Source organism: Hemibagrus wyckioides, linkage group LG27, assembly GCF_019097595.1.
Source record: "Hemibagrus wyckioides isolate EC202008001 linkage group LG27, SWU_Hwy_1.0, whole genome shotgun sequence".
Taxonomy (NCBI): Eukaryota; Metazoa; Chordata; class Actinopteri; order Siluriformes; family Bagridae; genus Hemibagrus; species Hemibagrus wyckioides.
The window spans coordinates 2,935,856-2,950,212 of NC_080736.1; the positions used below are offsets into that span (position 1 = coordinate 2,935,856).

Here is a 14,357-nt window from a genome sequence, read left to right on the forward strand (position 1 = left end):
GACTGTGGGTGGATCACAGTCACTGTTTCACCCCCTGTGTGGTGGAGATTATTATTAAGGAGCCGTTTGGGACGCGGCCCCGGCTGTCCATCCGGAGTGACCATGAACTTGGCCGTGGCGTTAATCCCGTTTCTGTTGATTTCTTTGGTGTCTTGTTTCTCTTCAAAGCCGGTTGTGGATGTTTAGGAGAAGAATGGAGTGAGTTAAAGCTGGGCAGAAGTAATATATTCGCTGTGGGATATCACACATGATATGAATTAATTAATTAATTAATTAAATTAATTAATTAAAACACATGGGGGGGGTGGGGTAAATGTGATGCGTAACCTGTGAAGCGTCTAAAAACACACGTGATTGTTCGCACGTGAAGTTCATTATATTATCATCACTTCGTGGTCGTATTGCTGTCATGTGATCAAATGTATTTATTTATTTATTTATTTATTTATTTATTTATTTAGTTCGATCTGCCCAATGCATAAATACATTACAGAAGCACGCGCAGCCGCTTGCGTTTATTTGCATCGGTTGCGCTCAAGAACACAATAAGAAATTGTTTTTTCCATTGCTTATGTGCATGCTGCTCATTTACATATCGCTCATTTGCATGTTGCTCATTTGCATATGTCTCATTTGCATACTACAAACGACGTATTACGCCTCCTTACACTCTTAAACTAAAAGGTTACGTCTTCAAATTCACACTGTATCTGCAATTCGTCACACTGCTATCTATCTATCTATCTATCTATCTATCTATCTATCTATCTATCTATCTATCTATCTATCTATCTATCTATCTATTCTCTTTGTGTAAAAACAACTCAAGGTTCCCCCCAAAGTGACAAAGTGAAGAAAGACAAACCCTTAAAGGCTTTGTTCTAAATATATATACATATATATATATATTAATTTATAATCTTAAACTTAAAAGTTTTCTATAGAAACCTTTTTAGAGAATAAATCTCAACCTTACCTTTTGAAGAACCCTTGAGGAACCCTTGTTGCATGAATCTGTGGTTTTTCTCTTTGGGGAAACCTTAATGGTTCTATGTGGATGTTTTAGAAAAGGATTTCTATTCAGAGAGGGTTCCATGTTGAATCAGAACAGGTTCCAAAGTAAAACCGTTTTAAGAAGATACAGATTTTTAATGTATGCAAACCTGCTTTTGGAAGAACCCTTGAAAATCCTTTAGTGGCTTCAAGCAGTGGTTTGTGCCACTGGTGGAGCCTTTAATGGGTCTACGTGGAACCCTACAACTTTGTCAGAGGGTTCTGGGAGAACTTATTTCCTTTAAAGACTGTTGTGGATGTTTAGGAAGAAAGAAAGAAAGAAAGAAAGAAAGAAAGATGGATGGATGGATGGATGGACTGTATCTGGTTTGCTTTAAGATCTTTTCAGATAGACGTTCTCTGATACAGCAACCTCCCACCTGGTGTAAAGCACTGTGTAGATCCTTCACAGGTTTCTCCATAGCCATTTTAATATTCTCTCTTCCTGGAGGTTCTACATAGAAACTTTGCAGTGTGTTTTTTTTATTCAGGATAATTAAAATTCTTATCCTTAAACGTCTTCAGAATAGCTTTTGAAGAACCCTCTGAGAACTTCAGAGCATCAACTTGTGCTTTGTCTCTCTGGGGGAACCTCAGTGTACCTCAGTGCTGTGAAGTATTGGCTATCCTAATTGTCTGTATTATTACATCATATTACATTACTATTAGTCTGTTGTCTATCTATCTATCTATCTATCTATCTATCTATCTATCTATCTATCTATCTATCTATCTATCTATCTATCATCCATCTCTCTCTCTCTCTCTCTCTCTCTCTCTATATATATATATATATATATATATATATATATTTATCTATGTGGATCAAATATGTATGAACAGAACTAGATGAATGGAGGGGGGTGAATAGATTTTCACAGCAGTGTATGAAGCCCGTGTGATGTAAACATGTCTAGCAGCAGGGTTGTGTAAGGTAGCATGGCTCTCGAATGCGTCAGCGCTTTATTAGAGCGAGCGTGTGCAGTTTATTGTAACACGGCTGCCATGTTGTGGTGTTTATTACAGCGTGCAGATGAAATGAGCTTCTCCGGCTTTGTAAAGCGGCAGCGTCTCCGTGTTTTCCCCCTAGTGTCTTTATTGAGACTCTTCTCTCTTGCTCTGTGTGGATATATACACTGAAGGACGTGCTTCCGCCTGTATTATTAACCGTGGAAGATTTACAGCCCTGTCTGAAAGGCCGTGTTTACGGATTTAAAGCCGTGTGGCGGTCGAATACACACAGAACTGTGAGACTCAACATTAGCATTGAAGTCTTAACACTGAAGATAAAAGCACACAAGCTACATTAAACATTAAAATGTGGAAAAAATTAATTCAATGAAAATTGTGGGGAAAATATTGATGAATTTTTTAAAGAAATATTTGAAAAAAATTAATCAGGAAATTAATCCCCTGAAAATAGACAAATTGTGAACAAATCATCTCATAAAAACTGAACCAATGATAGAATATGAAAATAAAACTACATAAATTATAGATATAAAAATATACGAACCGTGTCGAAAAATATGTGACATCAAAACAATTCAAATTACAAATGACTAAAACTTAAAAAATTATATTTAAAAATAAAGACAAAGTACAACGTGAAAAATCACATGACTTACAGTTTATTTGTAGTTATGATGGGAAAATAAATTATGAAAAAATCGTGAGAATAATCGCATAAAAACATTTGATGAAAATAACTGAAAATGTGTAAAAATCATGAGAAAATAAACAAGTCAAGTGAAAATCACATTAAAAACAACTGAATTATGTTAATATTACACATAAAAACACAGGTGTGGGAAAAAATCATGTGAAAATAAATATATTAAATAATAAACATCATTAAAATAACATTAAAATAAATGAGCCATGTTAAATTAAGGTGTTTAAATAAATGACTCAAGTAAAAATATTACATTAAGATAAATGAATCATGTAAAAAAAATCACATTAAAATAAATAAATCAATCAAGTATAAAATTTTATATTAAAATAAATAGTAAGAAAACATTCAAATAAATGAATAAAAAAAAATCACATTAAAATAAATGAATCAAGTGAACAATTCACATTAAAATAAATGAATCAAATAAAGAATCACATTAAAATTAATGAATCAAGTAAAAATATCACATTAAAATAAATGAATCATGTACAAAATAACGTAAAAAAAATTACACAATTTAATAAATCTAATGGAAAAAAATCGAATTACATAAACATCACATAAAGTGAATGTGCCATGAATAAAAAGATCAGATGAAAATGAACGAATTGCGTAAAACTCAGATGTGAAAATAAAAACATTAGTGCGACCTAACGTGAACCAGACGTGATCTCTGACGCGTGACGTTATTGAGATTTTTTCCTGAGAAAGGGAAGGCTCGGTTCCTTCAGCAGTTACAGTGATGAAGTAGAGTAGAGCTTGCACATACACACACACACACACACACACACTCACACACACACACACACACACTGTCCTTAAGCAGTCTTTAGCGTGCGGCTGCTTCCTGTGTGGAAATGTTTCTCCTGTCCTTCAGCGTGTCGAGCAGATTGCAGTTATTATCTATCCACAGGCTCTGATTGAGCGCACTGCATTGTTGTGAATGTCGGCGAGGGAAAACGACACACGGAGAACCCTCTCAGCCTGCTGCGACATCACAGGAAACGTCATGCGGAAACATTACACATCAATACCGCGCCTCCGTCCTCCGCCCTTTTGTTCGCTTTGATTGACAGCTCATGTCTCGCTCGCCCTCACGCACCGTGAGATAATGTGGAGCTGCCCTCAGGAAGGTTCTCGCCTTTTAATCAAAGCTTACACCGCTTCATTAAGCACTCTTTATTTATAAAAAGCAAGAACCTTTAACGGTTCCTCAACTGCCTCTTTAGACCGAGAACGTTCTTTGTAGCATGGTAGAGCAAAATGTGGCAGGATTCCAAGAACCCTTAATTATCAGCTTGTCAAGAAAGACAAAGAACTTGTCAAGAACCCCGAGAGAGTAATACATCACAACCTCCACATCACTGTCCATTATCTGCTGCTTAATATCTAGAACCAACATTTACTTGGTTCTTGGGCTCTTTGAAGGTATTACAACCTCTAAATTATTGATCATGATCTTCTCCTTGATACCTATAACCTGATAGGTTCTACTGTATTTTACATTTAATTGGTTCTTGGGTTCTTCAAAGGTTTTTCAAGGCTCCATGGGTCTATTAAGGGTTCTTAGTTACCTCAAGTAACGCTTAATTATCCACTTAAAGAACCAGTCAAGAAAACCTGAGGCGTTTGGTCCATTGGTCTATTAAGGGTTCTTAGCTATCTCAAAGGATTCTACTTGTAAACCTAACTGATTGGGAAATACTCTGCTCTAGGGGTCTATATGGAACCTAACCTTAAGAATGCTAAGAACGCTTAATTATCCACTGAAAGAACCAGTCAAGAACCCTGAGGCTAGGTATCTTCTTGATACCTAGATCAAGACAGGTTCTACTGTATGTAACATTAACTTGATTCTTGGGTTCTTCAGAGGTTCTTTAAGGGACAAACTATCTATTAAGGGTTCTTGGCTACCTCAAAGGATTCTACTTGGGATACCATTTGCTGTAGAGTTCTACCTGGAACCTTTAGAAAGTCTAAAAACTCTTAATTATCTAATGAACCTTTAAAGAACCATTGAGGAACCCATGTACAGAGACAAATTCAAACACAGGTTCTAGGTCTCAACATGTAAATAAATAAATTAAAAATGAGTTCATTCCAAGATTAGAAGTTTTAAAGGTTCCATGTAGAACCCGACTACAGATTTTAACTGTTTTTTTTTTATTGTTACTCCTTGAACCCACTCCTCCATTCCACCCCCCACCCCCCATGTTCATGAAGCTCCACCCACATAGAGTGTCTATAACAAGGAGGCGTGTCCAAACACAGTCCAGCATTCTGATCCTGAGGCCAGTTTTCCAGTCATGTTTCCTCGGAGATCCATCGTCACGCAATAATCCATTGTTTGTTTTTTTTTTTTAATGAACACGTCCCATGTTGTGCTGTTATAAGGAAATAATAGACGATAATTATTTTCCAGATGTCCTAAAGTTAATCGATTTCCTATGACATCACATCCTGTTGTGTTTTATTCAGACTCCTTTAATAAGCTCAGACCCCAGCAGCCCTGAAATATCGTTACAGCATTCCTGTTTAAAAGTTCAAGTGAAATGAATTGTTTTAATTACAAGTTCATTTTAATCACAATTAATTTAGTGTCACTGACCTAATTATAACAAAACTCTGAAAGAATACTAAGAGAAATCGGCTCATGATTACTTTAATTAAAAATTATTTAAGTGTGTAAAATGCTGGAACAGTGATTAACGTTGGCTGAGGACATCGAGCACCGAGGCTGCTGTCGTCAGAGAGAGAGAGAGAGAGAGAGAGAGAGAGAGAGAGAAAGAGATACAGAGTGAGAGAGAGAGAGACACACAGAGTGAGAGAGAGAGAGAGAGAGAGAGACAGACAGAGAGAGAGACACAGAGTGAGAGAGAGAGAGAGAGAGAGAAGCAAAGTGAGAGAAGCAGAGTGAGAGAGAGAGACAGAGAGAAAGAAACAGAGCGAGGGACAGACAGTGAGAGAGAAAGACAGACAGAGTGAGAGAGAGAGAAAGAGAGAGAGAAGCAAAGTGAGAGAAGCAGAGTGAGAGAGAGAGAGAGAGAGACAGAGAGAAAGAAACAGAGCAAGAGACAGACAGTGAGAGAGAAAGACAGAGAGAGAGAGAGCAGAGAGTGAGTGAGAGAGAGAGAGCAAAGAGTGAGTGAGAGAGAGAGACAGAGAGAGAGAGAAAGAGAGACAGAGAGAGAGGGAAGAAAAAATATATGGATATGAAACAGGAGCATCTCTTATCAGGTCGTGTCGGAGCGATCAGAAGGACGTGTCATGAATTCAGATCACAGTGTAATCGTGCTCTCTGAGGGGGAGGGGTGGCAATATTAGTTTGATTGACAGGGGAGAGAAAGCGACATTAGAAAGCGACATTAGCCAATCAAAGGTGTTTCTGTAAAAGGATAAAAGAGATACACACATTTAGGAGGAATCACGTGCTAACTCCGCTCCAGACGCGGTGACGCTAGCAGGTGAGAATTAGCCAAGTCCAGCGTCTGTGTCTGAGACGAGGTTCTAAGCAAAGGCAGTCAAAACTCAGCAGTGTAGAGCGGTGAGAAGATGAGTGTGTGTGTGTGTGTGTGTGTCCTTGCATTCAGGCATATCAGGGCTCTCAGACTCAAGGACGTACACAAACACAGAAATGTTATTAAAAGAAAAGAAAGAAGCGGAGACGTATTGGTGTCCAGCGCTCCGAATGGACCGGATCACGCGACCACTGAGGATTCTGCCGCTTTGTTTCCGCGTGAAAGATGCATTTTAATGTCAAGGCTGGGTTTTGTAGCTGGGAAAATTCCAGAATTGAGAATCATGAGAGCTACGAATAGCATAAAGCCACTACATACACACACACACACACACACAGCTCAAAGGGATCGGGTTTCAGACAGGAGGAACCCGGGGGGCGGGGTGTAGAGCAGCGTGAAGGCCAGAAGGTCAGCAGGAATGGTCCTCCAACATCATCATCACTCAGACCTTTATGCCGTAGGGGGGTTTGGAGCTCACGTCCTTGAAGATCCAATAACTCGTGAGGGAGGAGAAGGTTCTCACCTCGCCGCTGTTTGGAGATTACTAAGGACTTGTTTTAAAATTCCATCTCAGGTTTTTCTCGCTCTTTGTGGATCAGAGGAAGACAGAAATCCTCAGTGACCCCGGTTGCCAGGTTTGCATAACAAAATCCGGCCCTTAGCACAAAATATTCCTCGCTTTTAAAGTTCAACTCCATCAACATCGACATTTTATTTTTATGATATACGATCATTCCCAAGTTTCCAGAAGCTTCCTTTTTCCCGGATTCTTCGGCATTCCCGTGACACTGCGGTGTGTTGACATTTATGCTGCATTTATTTACAGAACAGTGTGCTGCTGATATTGTGGCCCCCAGAATGTTGATATGAAGAAAAGCTCTAGAAGAGTCGGTTTATTCAGCCTTCACAGCTGCAGCTTTCCTTTTTAATCACCTTTATTCTCTTTCTTTATCTTCTAACGAGCTCGCAGTCAGAAAAAGGTTCATACTTTGTCCAAACTATACAGCATGTGTTTTTTAATTATGGTATTAATAAGTTATTAATAATAGTTGTTTCAGTAAAGTCCTAAAATTATCTCCTATTATTATTAGTAGTAGCAGTAGTATTAAATTATTCTTATTATTTTACATTCCTCTTATTATTATTATTTTATAATTATTATTTGTATTTTTTGCTATTGTTATTATTATTGATTATTATTATTATTATTATTATTATTATTATTATTATTAAGGATGAGATGGTCAGAATATTTTTTAAATATTTTTAAAATGTTTTTTAACAGATTTGTAAAATTAAAATTTTAATAATGTTTTAAAAATGTTTTGCTCCAAAAATATTAAATATGATGAAAAAATTAGATTTACAATTTTTTTTAATATGAACATTTTCTTTAAATGGTAGAATTTTTTATTTTTATAATAAATTACAACTAAAGCACTTTAAAAAATAGATAAATAAATAAACTATTTTTTAAAAATATTTTCTAACCTAATATTTGATTTAAAAAATATTTTCTTATTAATATTATCGTTAAATTTATTTACGAAAAACATTGATAATAAACATCTCGTAAGATGTCAAAATAATTGTGATTGTTTTTTTGTTTTTTTAATTAAATGACATTTAAAGAATGCTTGTTCTTAAAATAAATTAATATTTGTGAGAAAAAATGATTTAAATGTTATCAGTTTTTATGCAGCACTCATGAATAAAATGTTCAAGCTTTAATATTTTTACTAACTTTAGCTTTAACCTTATTTATTTGAGTGATGATAAAGTGACTCTCGAACCCGAGTGAGTTTGGTGATTGGTTTCCCGACCGCTGTGTGCAGGCGTGAGCTGCGGAGCCGAGCTGTCCTTCACGCTGGAGCCCGGTGACATCATCGCGGTGCAGGAACAGCCTCTGATGCTGCACTGTCAGGTGGAAGGGATTCCACCAATCACCACGCAGTGGAGGAGGAACGGAGCGATCTTACTGGAGGATAAGAACTACACCACCTTCATTAACGGCTCGCTGCTGATTGGCCGATTCCAGAGAAGAAGGAGCGACGGATCTTCGGATGAGGGAGACTATGAGTGTGTGGCCCAGAATTCCTTTGGGCTGGTCGTCAGTCGCAAGGCCAAAGTGCAGGCTGCCAGTAAGTACACACACACACACACACACACACACACACACATATCCCAAGACCTCACTTTTGGCATCTCTCAATCTGCCAGTGTGTCTGTCCAACATCCAATGTGACTTAACTTGAAAGCACACACACACACACAAGCACACACACACACACACATTAACCCAGCATCTCTCTCTCTTTCTCTCTGTCTGCCTATGTGAGCATATTGAGTGTTGAGTGTATGATGTTACAGTGTCCTGTATTGAAAAGTGTGCACACACACACACACACACACACACAAACACACACACACACACACACACACACCAAAACCTCTGTGGCATGTCTTGGTCTGCCAGTGTGAATGTTGTCTCTATGTTCAATGTGACTTGACTTGAAAGAACACACACACACACACACAAGCCCAGACTATGCCATGTCTCATTCTGACATATGAGCATAAACCTCACACTGTGGTGTATATGATGTTACAACCTTCTCTGTTGAAAAGCACACACACACACACACACACACACACAAAGAGAAAGAGGTGAGAGCGAGTTCCTCAGTAGACGCTACACCGCTGAGACGGTACACACACTCCGGCTCCAGGCACAGCGGGAAATCGGCTGCTCGTCCTCGGGAGCCGTCTGTCCGCTCCGGAGCGGTCAGGAACAGGAAGTGGGTATAATACACCTCTCAGAGTGGACTCTTTATTCTATTCTCTCCGTTCTGTAGCTGAAAATGCATTGGTAGACAAAAAGCAGTGAACAGAGACGGAGCAGAGGAGTGTGACGAGAGAAAGGCGTTATATGAAGCCGAGCGACGTCCTGAACATAACCAAATAAAGTGTCTGTAATAAACAGTTCATTAGTGTTTCAGGATAGATCGTGAACTCTGGTAATAAATATACAGAAATTTGTAAACATAAATTCCTTTTTAAAGAGAACATTTTGAGGATAATTTGCAAGATTATCCTTAAAGTCTAGTTGATGTTTCCTGTGTGGCTGCAGTCAGCAAACTCATCATAATTTACATAATCTCATGTATTATTATGAGCATACGTGTAAAGGTACACAGCTTAAATTACATAAGCATTGACGTCCCTTTGAGCGCTTTATATTTGCATTTAATTAAGATTTTTATGTCATGAATCTACACATAATATCAACTCGAGGTAAAGAGCCATATACTTAACAAAATTCCCTACAGATACGATTCATAAGAGTTGTGATTGTGTAAGTTGCTCGGGATTCTTCTGCTCTTGTGTGCAGTTAAAGTTATTATGCTAATACACCGGTTTCTGCGCTGATGCTAATACACCGGTTTCTGCGCTGACACTAATACACCAGTTTCTGCGCTGACACTAATACACCAGTTTCTGCGCTGACACTAATACACCAGTTTCTGCGCTGACGCTAATACACCAGTTTCTGCGCTGACGCTAATACACCAGTTTCTGCGCTGACGCTAATACACCAGTTTCTGCGCTGACGCTAATACACCAGTTTCTGCGCTGACGCTAATACACCGGTTTCTGGAAGAGTTTGTAAGCAATCTTGCCAAAGGAGCAAGCAAAAGAAAACAGCATCATCGGGGTAGATGTGCATGTGGATTAAAAACCACTAAAATGAACAGAAAAAAGAACTGTATCTCAATTCTTTCAGCCCATTTAAACACTTTCCCATAAATCTCATCACAGCCTTGACCTTGCAGCGGCTTGTGTATCACAGACTCAGATAAATGCGATGAAACACTTGAAATAGCAGAAAAAAGCAAAAAGCTTTGCTCAAGAAGCGTGGTGCTTTTTAACTAGATGCTCTTCAGAGGAATCTGAAGATCAGGAAATCTGATATTCTCCCCTTTCAAGTTCAAGTTCAAAGGTCACCGTGGCTCCGTTCACTGCCGTGTCCTTTGTGAATTATACTCAGGTTTTGGGTTTCCAGTTTGGTGGCCATCTTGGGACCTTTTGACCCAAGACCCCAGGCTGAAGGCTGGAGCACAAAGAGTGGGGTTGGAGTTAATGAAGTGTCTGACAGACACGGGAGGAGTGGCGGCGTTCTCATGTGGGGTTTAGATGCTGACCTTGACTTTGGGGAAAATTAATAATGAGCTGAAATAAACCTGAAGCAAGAGCCTGGAGGTTTAGGAACGTCTGACAACTCCGGAGTTCCAAATATTTTTCATCTAGAAAGCTCTTCACGTGTCTTTAAATGGTCCTAAAGATCTTCAGAAATCTCTTAGCAGTTAGACTTCTCCAAATATCTCCAAATATCCTCGGACATTTTAAGACAAATTCAACATTCTCCAAGTATCTCCAAACATCTTTCAAAATTCTTCTGATAGAAAAATCCAGATATTATTTTCAAAGTTCTCAGTCACAGGGTTAACAATCACAACCACAGGAGAAGCGCAGGCTTCCTGGACACTTTCAGAACGATTGGGAATGTTTGAGGATGTTTATATTTTATTTTCAGCTCCTGAAGCACTCTATATAAAGCTTTAAATAAAAAAGTTCTTTGTTTTTAGTGACTGTAACAATCGTGATAAAAAAGATCCTCACATTCCTAAAATGTCAACAATTTTATTTTCGAAAAACTTATTTTTTTGCACAATTTTATTTTTTTAATATTTAAGGAAATTATTTTGCTCTTAATATGTTGGGAAATGTTATATATTTTTATGGGGAAAAAAACATTTATTTACAAAAATATGTGAAAAAATAATTTAATAATGATGGCTTTTAAACAAAATTTTAAAAAAATGGTTTGTAAATAAATTATAAAAAATATAAAATATATATATATTAAATATTAATCACAATAATAATTATTATTATACTAATCTCAACAGTTCAAATCTTTAATATTTGGCCCAGCAATATTCAGCCCCTGAAGTGCTCCGTAAAGCCTTTACATAAACTGTCCTTCGCTTTTTGTGACCAGAACAAAGGCCTGCATTGAAGCTGTGATCTTGTCACTTATCTCTTGTAAAGAGAGGCCAAATCGTCTCCTCCGTCTTCGTCTCCTACCATCTGCAATCAATGAGTCTTTAATAGTGCCTCCAGGTGCTGTGGACGAGTCGGGGTTTGATCTGAGGATCATTAGGCTTTGTGAGGCTCTTGTAGCTCCGGCTCTGGATGTATCGTTAGAACATGGAGCAAAATCCATATTCCGGATTTAAGACAACGGAGACGGAGAACGTGGTCCTTTTCATCATGTCACTTCCTTTTGTTTCTTTTGTCCGGCTATTTCTCTCTCTCTCTCTCTCTCTCTCTCCGTCTCTCTCTCCGTACGAGCATGTAAAAGCAGTTCATTATAGGAGGCCAATGAGGCAACATGACACGGCATGAAAAGGGTCATTTCGCTGCTGTTGGAGAGGAAAGAAGATGCGATGAGAGAGAAAGAGAGAAAACGGTAGCGATTTCTCAAGACAAAAAAGATCACGCCTAAATCTGTTTACACTGGGTCACATTTGGTAGTTCGTTCCTATTGTCACTTACGTTAGAGCAGCTACAAACATCCTGTTCCCTCAGCATCATTTTCTGTTAAAGTGTAGATGCAGCTTATGCAAAAAATCAAAGCGCTGACACTGGAGACTCCTTCCAAAAAAATCATCAAACGTCTCCTCATGTTACGGTATCATCCACAGTCTTTATTAAATAACAACTATTTAAAACCCCGGTTGTTGCTATAGAAACCATAAAGCGTGTGATTGCAGTCGAAAATGCTAGGACATTTTGGGAATCCCGAATTGAATCTGCTCTGGTTTTCGTTTCGCTAAAGTTCCCGACTAAAGTGGACAATAAGCGAATGATGTATTTTTGACAGCGGTTCCTGTGCAGAATGCCAGGCACGCTGCCAGCCACATGGCCTCCAGTCTTCCTCGAATGCTTCACCACCAGCCGGCTGTGTTTAGCATTTAAGAGGCCTTCCTCTTTTCCCCCCTCCGTCTCTTTCAGCTTTTCAGGAGCACACACTGCCCACCGGACGCCTTTTCTCCCGCTCGGAGTGCAGCGACACAGATCTGCTCCTCGGCCTCCTGCTAGATCAAAGCGCCTCCTTTTCTCTGTCTCTGTTCCCTTCTGTCTTTCTTCTTTCTTTCTTTTTTTTTCTTCTCCTTCAGGAGCTCTTGCTCAATTTGTACTTCCTAGTCATTTGGGCCATTACACAAGGCCCGAAACACCCCTGAGAAAAAGCTGTAAAGCAAGTCGTGATTAGTGAGGGCTCTTCACAGTCTCGCTCAGATAAAGACGGACCCCTGCATTGCCCCCCCTCCTTCCCCACCCACTTTTGTGCCTGCTTTCCTCCATAAATCCGCCTTTTCCTTGTCCTCCATTTCTGACGGTGATCTGTTGGGCGCTGCTTGAAGGTCCGCTCCCCCTGTGGGCTCTCTCAATCGCCTGGCCCTCTCAGGAAACACTTATCTTTGTAAAAAAGTTATTTCTTTGATGGATTTTCTCTTCTTCTTTTCCTCGTTACACTTCCCTCAGCGCTTCGCTTACGCTCTTTCTTTCTCTCCTTCTTTCTTCCCCCCCCCCCATTCTCGCTTTGCTCAAGGTTCCTCATTAGCTTGTTCTCAGGAAGCTTTTCATCATCTCAGTGCAGCGTGTGGACGAAACGGCCTTGCTAATCGACACCTCCTACCTTTTTTAGATGGAATCTCATCACCAAGTGACTCGTCAAAGAGACGGTTAGCTGGCGATTAGCTTTCAGAGGCGAAGAGTGGATACGATTTAGTTCTGAATTGAAACAACATTGGAGATTTGTTAGGGTAGGGTTTATGTTCTCTCCTGATTGATAAACAAAAAAAAAAGCACAAACTACTCCGATATCTCTAAACAATCACTAAGAGGAGAGACACAGGGGTTCAGGAATCTTTGAGAACGACGACTGGAAATATTTTAAGATGTTTAAATATTTTTATTTTAGCTACTGAAAAGCTCCAAAAAGAATAAACCATTTTATTTTCTTTTTCATCTTTCTAAAAAATCTTAAACTTATTTTTTTTAATGATTCTTAAATATCAATACAATCTTTATTTGAAGAACATTTTTTGGCTACAAAAATGCCAGAAAAATGTTGGGGGAAAAAAAAATATATTTACAAAAATACATCTGAAAATTTTCAGATAAAGTAAATTAAATAAAAAAAATTATTGTGTAAAGTTTTGTTACTGAAATTCCTTAATATTTGAAAAAAATATATAGAAAATCCTTTGCTCAAAAAAATGTCTATAATAATGATTTTTAAACAAAATAGGCTATTTACCAAAATGCTTTATTAATTTATTTATTTTTAACTCATATTTTTCACATTTTTTTATTATTTGTGCAAAATTATTTCCTCAAAGTCGAAGCACTTTCAAAGACTTTCATGTGGCGCAAAAGTTTGAGCTCTGGCTCTTACGAAGCTCTGAAAGTGGAGACTCGTTCCATAAACATGAAATAAATTTACCCTAACAGAAAAATTCATATAAATCTGTTCTTTATTATCATGGAGCACGACTTTTACCCGAGCTGCGAGTGTAGAAATTAATACGTTATTTAATTATTTCATCACCGTTATCATATCATGTGTCTCAGGTTCTTCTCCATCTCCAGATAAGTGCTGGTGGATTCTTTCAGCTGACTGCCATCCTGAAGCGTCGGAGACGTGACAGTTTTATATACGTGACGCAGTCAGGGGACGTGTTGCGCACAGAAACAGGGTCAAGCCTTGTTATTACTTTGCGGTATCAAAGCGAGAAATCATTTGGCCGTCAAGAAAAATAGACCAGACGCCAATTTGCAAAACAGAGTCTCACGGGGCGAGATGAAAGGATGGGATCGGACTGAAATGAAGGTGAGAGAGATGAAGTGAGAGATGAACAGATGGATGAAATTACACTGGAGTTTTTCTGGCCAGAGAATAAAAAAAATCCAATCTGATTTTTTTTCTGTGGGAAAAAAGAAAGGTTTTTTTTGCTTTCAGTGCAAAAAATAAACAAATA

At 38.4% G+C, this 14,357-nt stretch overlaps 1 protein-coding gene across 1 annotated transcript in view; it reads left to right on the plus strand.

Annotated features, from left to right (window-relative positions):
* Nucleotides 1–14,357, plus strand: part of igdcc3 (immunoglobulin superfamily, DCC subclass, member 3) — a 73,024-nt gene that overhangs the window by 3,383 nt on the left and 55,284 nt on the right. The window contains exon 2 of the mRNA XM_058381495.1: nt 8,085–8,390. Within this exon, the coding sequence (XP_058237478.1) occupies nt 8,085–8,390 (306 nt within the window). The remainder of the gene's footprint in view (nt 1–8,084; nt 8,391–14,357) is intronic.